The 13,142-nt window shown below is 34.8% G+C and overlaps 1 protein-coding gene across 1 annotated transcript; it reads right to left on the reverse strand.

Moving 5' to 3' along the window:
* Positions 1 to 1,842: 1,842 nt before the first annotated feature.
* On the reverse strand, positions 1,843 to 10,853 carry LOC132635645 (peroxisomal fatty acid beta-oxidation multifunctional protein AIM1-like). Its single transcript, XM_060352121.1, has 18 exons — positions 10,699 to 10,853; positions 10,194 to 10,334; positions 9,049 to 9,120; positions 6,853 to 6,915; positions 6,719 to 6,775; positions 6,563 to 6,630; positions 6,325 to 6,462; positions 5,942 to 6,229; positions 5,648 to 5,734; positions 5,195 to 5,369; positions 4,916 to 5,037; positions 4,314 to 4,477; positions 3,489 to 3,743; positions 3,257 to 3,378; positions 2,896 to 3,017; positions 2,605 to 2,753; positions 2,244 to 2,382; positions 1,843 to 2,149 (listed from the first exon to the last, which is right to left on the reverse strand). The coding sequence occupies exons 2-18, from the start codon at positions 10,288 to 10,290 to the stop codon at positions 2,135 to 2,137; spliced, it is 2,133 nt and encodes a 710-aa protein (XP_060208104.1). The 5' UTR covers positions 10,291 to 10,334; positions 10,699 to 10,853; the 3' UTR covers positions 1,843 to 2,134.
* Positions 10,854 to 13,142: the final 2,289 nt, after the last annotated feature.

A 13,142-nucleotide genomic window follows, 5' to 3' on the forward strand; every position in this document is an offset into this window, starting at 1 on the left:
AGACCAGGTACATCTATTGTTTTTTGCCCCTGAGCCTTCGGGTGCACCTGCGTGCTCCTCCGATTTTAGTCCCCTGGAAGGTTCAGCTATGACAACTTCGATTGTCTCATCGGAGTAATATTCGTCTGAATCGTACTTGGTACTATTTTGCGGAACAGCTCTTAAGCTTTTCCAAACTTAATCTTATTTGTAAGAAGTTTTAATCATTATAAGAGAGGGCCCTTATGTCTCGGTGCTTAGAAAAGGACATCTCCTTTTCGCTTGGGCCGTTGACTCCGTGGACGAGCCTAAATTGACCAATGCATCAGCTTCAACATTCTCTTCTCAGGGAACGTGCACCACTTTCCATTCATGAAACCGAGCTAGCAACCTTAAAACCTTCTCCAGGTACTTCAGCATACGCTCCTCTTTGGCTTTGAACACTCTGTGCACTTAATTTACCACCAGAAGGGAGTCGCATTTTGCCTCAATGACTTCCGCTCCCAGTCCCCGGGCTAGCTCGAGACCTGCAATTATTAGTGTTTCACATACAAAGTCACTCAACCTATTTAAGTTTTTTAATTACATTTTGTTGATTTTTAGTTAAAGCTAAAATTGTAAGAACAATACCCATTTTAACCAGTTTATTGACCCGACCCACTAAAAATATTTGACCAAAACCTTTTATTTTACCCTCATTCCCTCCTAAATCATCCTACAAATGATGTTACCTTTACATCCTATGTTGAGATTTCAGACGGATGCGATTTGATTTGAGCCTTTAAGTCCTTTTAATCCCTTTACATCCTTCCCTCTTGATATAACAATAAGTTAGTTAGATCTTGCAGATAAAGAGTAATGCCAGAATAGAAGATGAAGGAACCAATAGGATGAGCATGTGGAACAAACTACTTAAGTTGGCAAAAGAAGACGAGGAGCCTTGATACGTATATAGCTCTTCCACTTACGATATCATTTGAAAAGGTATTGGTCAATATATTTTAGTGGGTCAGGTCAGGTGGGCGGGTCAATAAAATGGTTAAAATGAGTATTTGTTTATTTCTTACAATTTTAGCTTTAAATAAAAATCAGCAAAATGTAATTAAAAAATCACTTAAATAGGTTGAGTGACTTTGTATGTGAAACACCAATATTTGAGTGACTTTCTGGTTAAAAAATAAAGTTGAGTGACTTTCTGAGTGAAACACTCATAGCTGAGTGACTTTCTGAGTGAAACACTCATAGTTGAATGACTTTCTGATTAAAGAACAAAGTTGAGTGACTTTCTGAGTGAAACACGTATAGTTGAGTGATTTTCTGGTTAGAAAACAAAGCTAAGTGACTTTTTGAGTGAAACACCCATAATTGAATGACCATTTGAGATATTATCTCTACAACAACAACACTATCCACTTCCGTTATTCTTCAGTCCCAAGTGGTTCACAGATAGATATCGGTTCGTTATCCAAGTCCTTGAGGAATCCCCAAGCGATTGAACAACAACGACCCAACATATTTTGACGTTTTGACTGAAAACCTTTGAAGTTGGTTGGTTTGAAAGACATGACTATAAAACTCCCCACAAACTTCCAAGTTGGATGGAGAGGCATTGTTACCTCAAAAACTCGACTTGTACATTTTCATACTACGTTTCTTCACTTTAAACTGTACTGCAAATTTCATGACTTGATAAGTCACAAGTTCACCCGTATGAACGAAAGGGGAAGAGATAAAAGTTGGGTCACTCATAATTTCAATAACCTCAGATGCTTAACTTGGGTCACTTCTTCAAGTGATAAACTTAAATGGTGGAAATCATTCTTGTTTTCATTTGGTATAAGACAATAGTTTCTAGAAGAACACTTTCATCAACTTAAGACGATCAATTGCCTCAGAGGATTACACTGGTTTGTAGAGCCAAAACTGGAACCATCCAGCTGTTTGGCTTCTGTTACAACTGCCATCAACCCACTTGAGGGAAATAAATACAAAAACTAAACGGACCAAGAATAATTAACTAACTAGTTGTAATTAATAGAACTTCCTACTAAAAGTAATTAGCTAACTCTCCAGCCTTAGTTTCGAGGGCAGATTCAGCATGCTTGCATTCCTGCTTCTTCTGCATGGATTCGGTCACGATAAGCTGGAGGTTAGGTCAACACGATCCTCCCTACGATACATCATGAAGGACGTCGATTAATGAATTGAACAAATGAGAAGGATAGAGAAAATTGTAAGAATGGTTAGAGTAAGAGTATACTTACCAAGGGCAAACCCTTTGCGGCTCTCTGCTCCAAGAATGTTGATGGCTTAAAGAAATCACCATAGGCCTCATACCAACCTTTTAGCTTCGAGTATATGTACTCAGATCCAATGGAATCAGCCCAAAACATGACACCTCCACTGCACAAAGTATAGTCTTACAGTAATTACAATATGTTCCAATAGCTAGTCTAGAATAGACGATAAATTATAGCTAGTCTAGAATAGACGATAATTATCCACATAGGGATGTCATTCAAGGAATTAACTGGTTATTTGTATGTTAGCATACTGTAGAAGTAAATGTAAGAATGGTTAATTGAAGAACGTCTTAAGGTGGACTAATTTTTGCTTGCTGCTTACGTTTCTGAGGGAAATTTAAACCCATGGACAGATGCAATATCAATATCAGATGCTCTGACAACTATTCCTTCCTCAATAACTCTACAAGCCTCATTCACCACCGGAAAGAATATCATTTCTAGAATTTCTTCATCCGTCAAAGATATTGGCTGCCGAATCACACACAACAAAATCATCTTAGGACTTGTATCAATCAAACATGCACAATATAGTATTGGCTGTAGTTACGTGTGAATGTTTGATAGGGACAATCGCAAGAATTCAGATTACAGGGATTCAGCTGTAACAAACCTTTCCACCAGGAGCAATATTGGCAAGTCGCATGGACTTCTCAACAATTTGCATCACTGAATTATCAGCTTCTGGCTTGCTTCCTTTATTGTACGTGTAATATCCTTTACCATTCTTCTTACCTACGATGTAAGCATTCATTTAGAAAACCAGACCACTTTGACTGACAAATCATGAAAATAGAACCAAAACACTGAATAGTAGACTCTTGGAATTGTACTATCATTATTCTTCTTGTAAAGGTCATTAACTTCTTAAATTGAAACTTCCATCCCGTTTAAAATTTTGTTTCGTTTAATTTTGAATTGGGGCAATATTTTCAAGTCAGTAGTTAAGTGGGAAATAGAAATGTCTTCAGTACCTTCCCGTCCATTGTCTACCATTAATTGAACCAAGGGCGACTGAAAAGCGCGGTCTGGAAAAGCAGCAACAAACTCTTTTACACCAGCCAAAAATATACCATAGCCAGTAAGATCCTGAAGCCTGCACATCATAATATACCAAAGTGTTAATATGAACAGACTTGGTATATACTGTATGCTCATGTCTTCACATGCCAAGATGAACAAGTTTCACTCTAGAGAAAAACTTACTGAAAAGGACCAAGCCGCATGCCAAACTCAGTGATCACCCGGTCAATTCTGAAGATATCAACACCTAAATTTGCCAACAAGTCTGGTCCTTGCATGTAAGGGAAGAAGCTCCGGTTGACAGCAAAACCAGTACAATTTTTCACTATGATGGGGACTTTCTTCAAAATCTTAGTAAATTTTATCACATCAACAATTACTTGTGGAGAAGTACTTTCCGTCCTCACGATTTCCACCAGAGGCATCAAATGTGCCGGACTTCACCGAGAAAAATAAAGAAAAAATAAAACCATGAAAATTAGAATTAGGGAATAGAACAATTCATGAAACAGTATTAGTATATAATCTCAAATAAGGAAACATTTTTATCATTTTCTCCTCTCCAAACAATCAAAACTATCTTCTTGTTGCTTTAGTGAGAAGACAGATTAATCAAGTTAAGAATGCACTTATCAGGCTCTTGCAGTGATTTGTTAAATGACAGTGAAACCAGACCGTCTTCCCTTCTCTAGTTTTAGCTAAAAGTTAAGCAAAAAACATTCTGATCAAATTGCTAGTTAAACATTCTTATAATATTACTTAAAAATTCACCTTGAAACTAATATTAGGCTTCAAATTAATATGCTCGTAAAACATCTACCGTTTGTGAAGAAAAACATTCTGATAGGCATGCTGGTTAAACCTTCTTATAGTAATTTCTCTTAAATCTGCTTTCCAGCTTTCAAGTTAATATTCTCTTATACAAAATATATTGTTTGTGATACACCTGATTTAACATATATAGCCAAGTTCATTCTCTTCACAACTCAGTATGAAATTGAACCTCACCTGAATAAATGTATCCCCAAAATCCGATCTTGACTACTTGTTCTTTTCCCAATCACATCAAGACTAATTGTAGATGTGTTTGATGCAAAAATGCACTCTGAAGTACAATTTTTCTCAATATCTTCAAATATTGATTGTTTCAGCGCCACATTTTCATTAACAGCCTGAGATAGAGTGAGGTAAATTTCATCAGAACAATGGAAATACGTTTAATATGTATCATCCACAAGGAGAGGTGAAAAAAAATTCAATATGAAAATTAGAGAATTAACGACATCAGAGTTGACATACTACACCAAAAAGCTCTAAAATTTCTGAAAAGGAAGACTCAGTTGAAATCTAATTTGAAATGGGCAAGCCTATTTAGAATAGTGTTCTTCAATCCTTCAAATATTGGACATTTTCTATTCAACTAAGGGTAGGATAGTATCTGGGTGTAGTAAAATTATGGACAAAGGATGTTACAAAGCTTCCTTATCTTATCAAAGAAAAAAAGGGGATGTTATAAAGCTTCCTTAGAGTCATCAATAGTATGGAAAAACAGATCAAGAAAATAGCATGAAAACTAAGAGGAAGAAGGGAAGAGATTGTCAATGGATTACCTCAATAACCATGTCGACATCTTTTAAGTCCTCATAGTCTAAAGTGCCTTTAAGAAGAGACAAAGTCCTTTTCATCTTATCCTGATTCAGCTTTCCTCTTGTTACAAAGCCTTGTAGATTTGCTGGAACACAAATAGCACAACAATATATCAGAAGTATGCTCTGACATTCAAATATTGCTTTTCTGTCCTGCTACTCTCTTTATTTTCCTCCTTATCCAATATATCAAAACTTGTGGAACATTAAATTACACAAAGATATTCAAGATGTCGTACTAACCTTCTACCGATTTCACCGCTTTCAATAGATATTCATGGTTAATTTCTTTAAGTACGACACTGATGTTGCTCATAATGAGAGCTGTAGCAATGCCAGATCCCATTAAACCACCACCAACAACAGCAACTTTTTCTATTCTCCGAGGCTTAAGCCCAGTATCAGTAACACCTGGTACCTGTAAATTGTATTATCACTTTGTTAGACTACATTTAAGCCCTAGAAGTTGGCCTAAGAATACATAAAATACCAAGATACTCCTGCATAGAGTGCGATTGTTAAGCATGACGTCAGGTACAATATACTGCTTGGCATGAAGAAATTCTATATGCTTTTTCATGCATAAAATGTATCCAAAACAAATCCAGGTATAGAAACAGTTCTAATTTTTGGTCCATTCTTAATTAGACAGTGAAAAAAGCAGCATCTATAGCCTAATATCTATCACAAGCTGACCTTTGATGTTGCACGTTCAGCCAGAAATACATGAAGAAGACCTTTTGCAGTATTTGACAGCACTAGCTCTTTAAATACTTTATCCTCCTGCAATCAGTTATACACAGATTATAAGCAGAAACCAAACAATCTCTAGTAATAAATCATAGAAGCAACTACAGGCAATAATTGTTGCCAAGTCCTCACTGAAAGACTCGGGGAACCAAGATATCAATAGACAAGTTATTCCAGAAGTAGTCATTAATATATCGAAGCAAAACATATAATGCACTTTTAAGTCATATGAGTGTTCACCTTAAGAACACCAGAATATCCTCCAGATATGATGCCTTCTTCGATCACATCAAGACAGGCTCTGTAATGAGGCACTGCGTAACGTTGTTTAGCACTTTTCAGTAGCTCGAGTGATTCATCCTGAGGTCCAAGTTTATCTGTCTTTTGAAGAGAATTGCAATTTGGCTGGCGGCCTTCAACAATGTCGAGTGCCCAACACCGAGCAACTGTCAAAAGCTCTTCAGAAGAGACAATTGCATCAATAAGACCCAACTCCTTTCCTTGTTCAGAAGTTATGGTCTTGGATGACTGTTCAATATTTAGACAAAGCATCAGCCTCTTTATGCTACCATCTATACTACAAAGACTGACTACATAGTGTATGTTTCAAGAATGATACTTACCATCAACATGTCAACAGCCGTTGAGGTCCCAACTAACCTTGGAAGCCTTTGGGTACCTCCACATCCAGGAATAACTCCAAGCCTCAGCTCAGGTAAACCAAGATCAGATTTTGGTGTGGCAATTCGAGCACTGCACCCCTACACAATTTAAATAGAAGAAAACAATTATATGAAATTTTGAGAACAATGAAGTATAAGGGCTACATTAAATGAAAAAACTTGAGCAGACAAAACAAACCATAGCCAACTCCAAGCCACCTCCAAGGGCAAATCCTTGAATTGCAGCAACAGAAGGCTTCTTCCCATCTATATATGATCACCAAAGTTTTGGTTAGATAATCAAACTGTACTAAGAAATTATTGGCAAAGAACAAAAAAAAAATTATCGACATACTTTCGATTTTGCTAACCACTAGTCCAACTGATGCATCTGGTAAAAGTGATATGTCTCCTGGAATTTTTGAAGGAATAACTAGTTAGACGACACTTGGGACACTAGTTGATCCAATAAGGGAGACTAAAATTTACCATGCTTATGAACATTCTCCACAACACTGATGTCCAAACCACCACAAAATCTACCATCCGCACCTATCAATACACGATACGACAAACATATTAAAATGGAAGTGTTAGTTTAGCACAAAGCCAAGAAAAGACTTGACATTAGCAGGTCCTAAATAACAATAGAAGCTATGATGAACAAATTTGATACGAGGGACAATGATAAATAATTCCGGGATTATATTTGAGATAAAGTTTATTTCATATTTGGTTGGGATAAAATCGCGGGATTAATTACCCTAAATGGTAGTGTTATTTTATCCATGTGGGAGGAGGGTGAAATAACTAATCCTTGAATAAGTTACCAACTTGTTTCCACCCAAACGACCCCTAAGAGTTCTACCAAATGATTTTAATTGCACCTTTGAGTTGGAATTGTTTTTTTTTTTTTAAAAAAAAAAGAAGCTAATCCTTTACCCTAATCTGTTGCACGCTTTTGCTTATTGGCATTAACTTTAAACAATTCTCCTATTTATATCAGATTATATAAATCCATATCCTGAAGAATTTGTAGATACTCAAGAGAACAAAAGGATTACTCTAAATAGTGATTTTCCATTCCATATGTGAAGTATTAGTTAAAGTGCACCATATTTGACTCTTTTTTTAAACTTGAAGTCCCTTAAGGGACCACTGAGTTTGACTATTAGAAAACGGAAAGTGACAAATATTGTGCGGCAGAACCTGCAAAAGTTTAAAACAGTGATTTCATGACACATTTGTTGACTTGATCCAATGGGTTAGAACCAAAATGACCCATGAAATTATTATGTCCAATCGGGTCAAAATAGTGTACTCGTACAATACAAACCCAAATATATAAATTCAGAATTGGAAATTTGGCATTTTGAGCAAGTGGGGTTATGACCTGTTATTTGATTATCTCGACCCAAACAAATTTTTGGTGGATTGGGTGATGACCCGTTTATTAGTTTGACCCATTTTAGCCTGTCCAAGCTTGACCCAACCGCACATTTCATTTGCCACCTCTGGTTGGAAGAGTAGCTCAAGACTTGCCACTTTTACAATTAAATCAACTGAAAAGGGCCAAATATACCCTTGAATTATTGAAAAAGAGCTAAATGTATCTCTCGTTATACTTTGAGCTTAAATATACTTCGAGCCCAAATATATTTCTACCATTATACTTTGACTATAAATATAACCTTCATTTTAATGGAAGACACGTGTCATCATATTATTGACCTATTTTAACTATTTTCAAATTAATTAAATATTGAGGCAAGCTCCACCTTCCGCCGTCGCCACCTTCCGCCATCGCCATCGCCACCTTCTGCAGGCGCAAGTCAAAAACATATTCGCCACGCCACCCTCCTCCGCCACCACCTCAAGAAAAAAAACTCAATTTTGTTCAAGAAGGAATGCACAATTGGAAGTTACTTATTCTATGTTTCATAAGCAGCTCAAATTATAGGAATTCCGGTCACGGGTTTTTACTTACAGTTAGTTTCTGGATTTCTTTACCCAGCCTTACCTGTGGGGGTTATATTCCACAAGGAATGTTGGGTAGAATTCTCAATTGCACTTCACAGTGCTCTCTGTTTTTGTCATATTCCATTTAGTTAGTAAGGTCCCTTACCGTAACTGAACAGCACTAGAAGGACCAGTCTTTTTTTACTTCTCGAACAAAATTGAGTTTCTTTTCTTGAGGTGGCGGACGGTGGCGGCAGAGGAGGGTGGCGTGCTGGTGGTGAATATGTTTTTGATTAGTGCCGGCGACGGAGGCAGAAGGTGAGGACGGCGGAGTCATTGATGAAGCTTACCTCATTAATTTGAAAATAATTAAAATAGGTCAATAACTCCATTAAAATGATCCAAAGTATGACGGTAGAGGTATATTTGACCTTAAAGTATAACGAGAGATATATTCGCCCTTTTTCAATAGTTCAAGGGTATATTTGAATCTTTTCCGTTAAATTAAACTAAAAGGTCCCTACGGCTAGCTTTAGGTCAGGAATAAATACATGTTGAAAATGTATATATACTTTGAACAATTAACATTATAAATATGACCCTCGACTGTCACTAGTTTGAATCAAGTCTAAATGGTACTAATGTATATTCAACGGTAGCTCAACATCGCATATTTATTTTTTCAATCAAAAGAGATATAGGAGTAATTCTTTATCGAAAACTTACCAGAAAGAACAATGGCCTTTACATTATCGCTATCAATAGCCTCTTGATAGCATCTCTTCAACTCCTCAATTGCTAAAAAAAAAAAAAGACATAATCACAGTAAACAGTATTAATAAGTTAATAACATTTCCAGTTTCTATAATAGGCCTCAAAGTGATAAAGGAAGATAATTAATAAAAAAATAAGGGAAGATGAAAGAAAAGAAGAAAAGGGAAAGCGAAAATGGACTTTAGAGTGGTAGAAAAACCATATCATCTCAAAATTACTCTGCCGAGCTTAGTAAATGATTTGATATTTAATTTGTTTAAACTTTATATAAATTAGTTTACAAAACCAATTGTGAGTACTTGGAAAGAAAATAAAAAAAAACAATTATGGAAAACAGTTGCACATATATTTGACTAATTTTGTAGATTGAAACTTTCGAGAGAACGTCCCATAAGGCCATAATAGAATTGGATTACCGTTTTCTAAGTAGGCGTTTGGCACTAGAATCCAAATATTTTTCACTTTATTTGGAATCCAAATATGGAGTTGTATTTGACTATTCTTTTCGCAAAGAATATTCATACTTAGCTTGAATGCAGTGACGACGGAGCCAAAAAATTTATTAAGGATTCAAAATATAAAAAAATAAACATACGAAAAAGTCACAGAGTTCAACATCCACCACAGTTTAAATTAGCCATGTATAACAGTTTAAATTCCCGCAGAGTGGGTTTACCCCCCAAGTCCTTCTTTGCTCTACCCCTCCTTGAATGTCCTTTTCAAATTTAAAATATAATTTTAAAAGTGAAAAGTGAATTTCCATATTTGAAATACAATTTCAAGTCAGATTTGAAATTTTCATATCCAAACTATTTTCAAATAAATGAAAAATTATTTCGAAAAAAAGTGAATACGTAATTTTTATGGCAAACGGGTCCTAAAAGTGGTGTAACTTTAGCTGGCCTTTGAGGCATTGAGAAGGAACTCAATACTAAATATATTCAGAAAAAGATAGAATAGGGAAGAAAATTAATTTGTTTACTTTAGGAATGTGATTTTTTTAAAAAGTTAGAGATTCTAAAGATTACTGTTACATAGTACACTATTGAATGTGAACATTTTTATTCAAAATAAATAAACAGAGTAAGAAAAAAAACCTGAGAGAGTTAAAGCATTAACAGGTGGATTAAGCATAGTGATAAGTGCCACGCCATCATTCCCAATTTCCATGTTGATTGAAGCCTTCTTTGCCATTTTATTACACAAATATATCACCTCCTTCCTGAAATAGTAATTTCCTATAATACAAAACACAAATTTGGTAAGCGCTTTATATTTTTTTTGGAAATATTCATAATCTCGGAGTAGTAAATTTTTTTGTCGCAACTTATATGACACCATTTTAATATGTCTTGACACCACAAATTATATTACGCTTTCATATAATTTTCACAAGCTCCAAAAATTCAAAGTTTGAATTACCATAACCTTACATATATATATATATATTCTTCAGTAAATACTGAGGAGGTGAATATATTCTGAGTAAATTTTCAAAATGAACAAATCAAATTAAGCAATGCTATAGTTAACAGAACAATGCCTAAGTGTTTGAAATGCATGATGAATATTGTGAGATGACTGAATGAAAAAGAGAAAGACCTGTGTCTTTGAAATATTTTGAAGCTGTGTGATTTGAAGGTTCAGTTCAATTGTTATGTGACTGACTGCTGAGATAATGTGCTGTATTTATATGCAAAAAAAACGGGTGCATAGTGTCGAGATCAAGCCACTCAAGTTGTCGCAAAAACTTAGCCAAATCAACCTACTGCATAGCTGCCAATATAGACTGTATTATAAAAAATTAAAAAAAAAATTGAGACTCTTAACTGTCTTGACATGACTAGTAATTCAAGAACCCTCTATGTATCCTCCTGAGCACTGTCCATATCACTATTTGTTTACAGTTCCCATGTGTCAAGAATAGCAATCTCTAGGAATGATTTAACGATCTTTATATATAGCTAATACTATATTATAATCAGATTTAACTGTGTTCATTACAATAATGCATGCATAATGATGTCTAAAGTTTGTCTCCAATAATTAAAAGTTCAAACGGAACCACTTCAAAAGTCGTTAAAGAAAATGAACTTCGGACGTATATAACTCAAGCCTAAAAAAATTAGTTCAAAGAGATGAGGATTGTCTAACTAACTCCTGAACCATCACTTAATAGCTAATGCGATAAAAAACTCAATGCTCCCTCGTATGCTCAAACTTGCCAATTGAAACATGGACAATATAATATGAGGTCTAGCATTAGTAAATCAAAATTAAATGGGTCTAACTCTATTACCATAATGAAATACATAAATCTTGACATAAACTCAACCTCATAAATTAATTCAAGATAGTGCTTGAGACCATATAAAAAGGCCTTCCCATTAGTCCTTAATAGCCGACGTAGGAAAGTCAACAAAAAGAGCTACTTTAATTCACACATTATGATCGAGTTGTTGGGGAGTACTAAAATCCTACTCTACTAATTGAAGGTTGTCTTCGTGTTAATTTTCCAATTAATTGTGTCTCACTCTAAAGGAGTAACATGGTTTACATTTAAAAACAAGCGACCACTCATCTAGACTTTGGTGCGAATTCAAAGTTTGCGTCTTTAGTTTTAAAATAAAATTTATATTTTAAAAATAATATAAATAGTCTTATGAGTTGCTTTGAATAATTTTTTCTAAAGTTTTCAAAAATCATTATAGGAGAAAAAATTATTTTATAATAACAAATAATAAATAATAAATAATATAATGTAGGTTTACCATATAATTAATGATATCGGTAAAATTCTCCAGATCAATAATTTTCCTTTACCTCTTCTCCTTCTTTAATCCACCAATTTAATATAAAGTTTCATAATAACAATTTCCATATACGGGAGAGAGAATTATTTGCCAACATGACGGCAAAGCCAGCTTATTACAAACGGGAAGTTTCTGATAACAGCAAATTATTAACTCCTAATAGAAAATAAAGAAAGAAAGTATATATGGTTGCATAGAAAAGAAAATACGTTCCTTTGAATTCCCATTTTTCCATTTTATTTTTTTGGCTAAATCATCTACCCAGGCTTTCACCTCCAGTGGTGGTTGGGCGTTTGGGGTGGACTCATACCTCGTTATATAGCACAACAAAAAACAAGAAAAAGTAGGGAGAAATAAAAACCGAAACCTCCGAAAGAGAGACCAGACAACACAAAATCTGAGAACATGAAGGCAGCGTATGGAAGCCAAAGATTCAATCTTTTGTTCCCAGACCTCAATAATTTTTCCATTCTTAATCATGAATGTCAACTACTAGGGACAGTCTTGTCTGTATACTCTGTATCACGAGTCGCATCATGGGGCAAAGAGAGAAATATTGATAATAATGCTATCCCCGTTTGACCAGACTAATTTTTTATAATAATCTCATAAAAATGATACTCCTATATTTTTATATTTAAAATTATTTAACAAGTTAGGTTCTCTTTGCCTTACAGCTTAGACTTCAGGGGCGGATTTACAGCACATTAAGGGTGTTCGAACACCTTCGATAAAAAAATTACACTGTATATAGAAAATAAATCAAGAGTGGGAAACCTAAGTTATTTAGGATTTAGTTTATGTAATTCATGTCTAGTTAGGATTTATTTATCAAATCCATATTGGAATAGGTTTTTCTAGTCCTAGTCTATTTTGATTTCTAGTATTATAAATAGGGATGTTATGTCACATATTTTCATTGTAGTGAGATTCAAGAGTTTTGATTTATTAAGTAAAACCTCCTGCCTTCTCTCTTTAGTTTGATAAATTTCTTCTATATAGCCATTATTGAGTCTTTCACGTGTGCTTATATTATTCCTTTGAGTATTTTATTTGCTTCACTGTATATAGAAGGTATTTTTATATGTTGTATGTACATATATAGATTTTGAACACCCTGAACACAAGAGTAGGGCTGGTTCAGTGGTTCAGGATTTCAAAATTCGCCTTGAGGTTCTAAATTCAAGCCTCGGGCACAACATTTTTATTTTTTGAACTCCCTCAGAGAATATC

This window comes from Lycium barbarum, chromosome 4 (assembly GCF_019175385.1).
Source record: "Lycium barbarum isolate Lr01 chromosome 4, ASM1917538v2, whole genome shotgun sequence".
In the NCBI taxonomy this organism is placed as follows: Eukaryota; Viridiplantae; Streptophyta; class Magnoliopsida; order Solanales; family Solanaceae; genus Lycium; species Lycium barbarum.

Excerpts from the sequence above, each read along its gene's own strand:
- LOC132635645 (XM_060352121.1), bottom strand. The coding sequence starts at position 10,290 with ATGGCAAAGAAGGCTTCAATCAACATGGAAATTGGGAATGATGGCGTG. Across the intron at positions 5,038-5,194 it reads AGCGGTGAAATCGGTAGAAG|CAAATCTACAAGGCTTTGTA; the intron begins GTTAGTACGACA and ends TTTGTGTTCCAG. Across the intron at positions 3,379-3,488 it reads ATGCGGCTTGGTCCTTTTCA|GCTTCAGGATCTTACTGGCT; the intron begins GTAAGTTTTTCT and ends TATGATGTGCAG.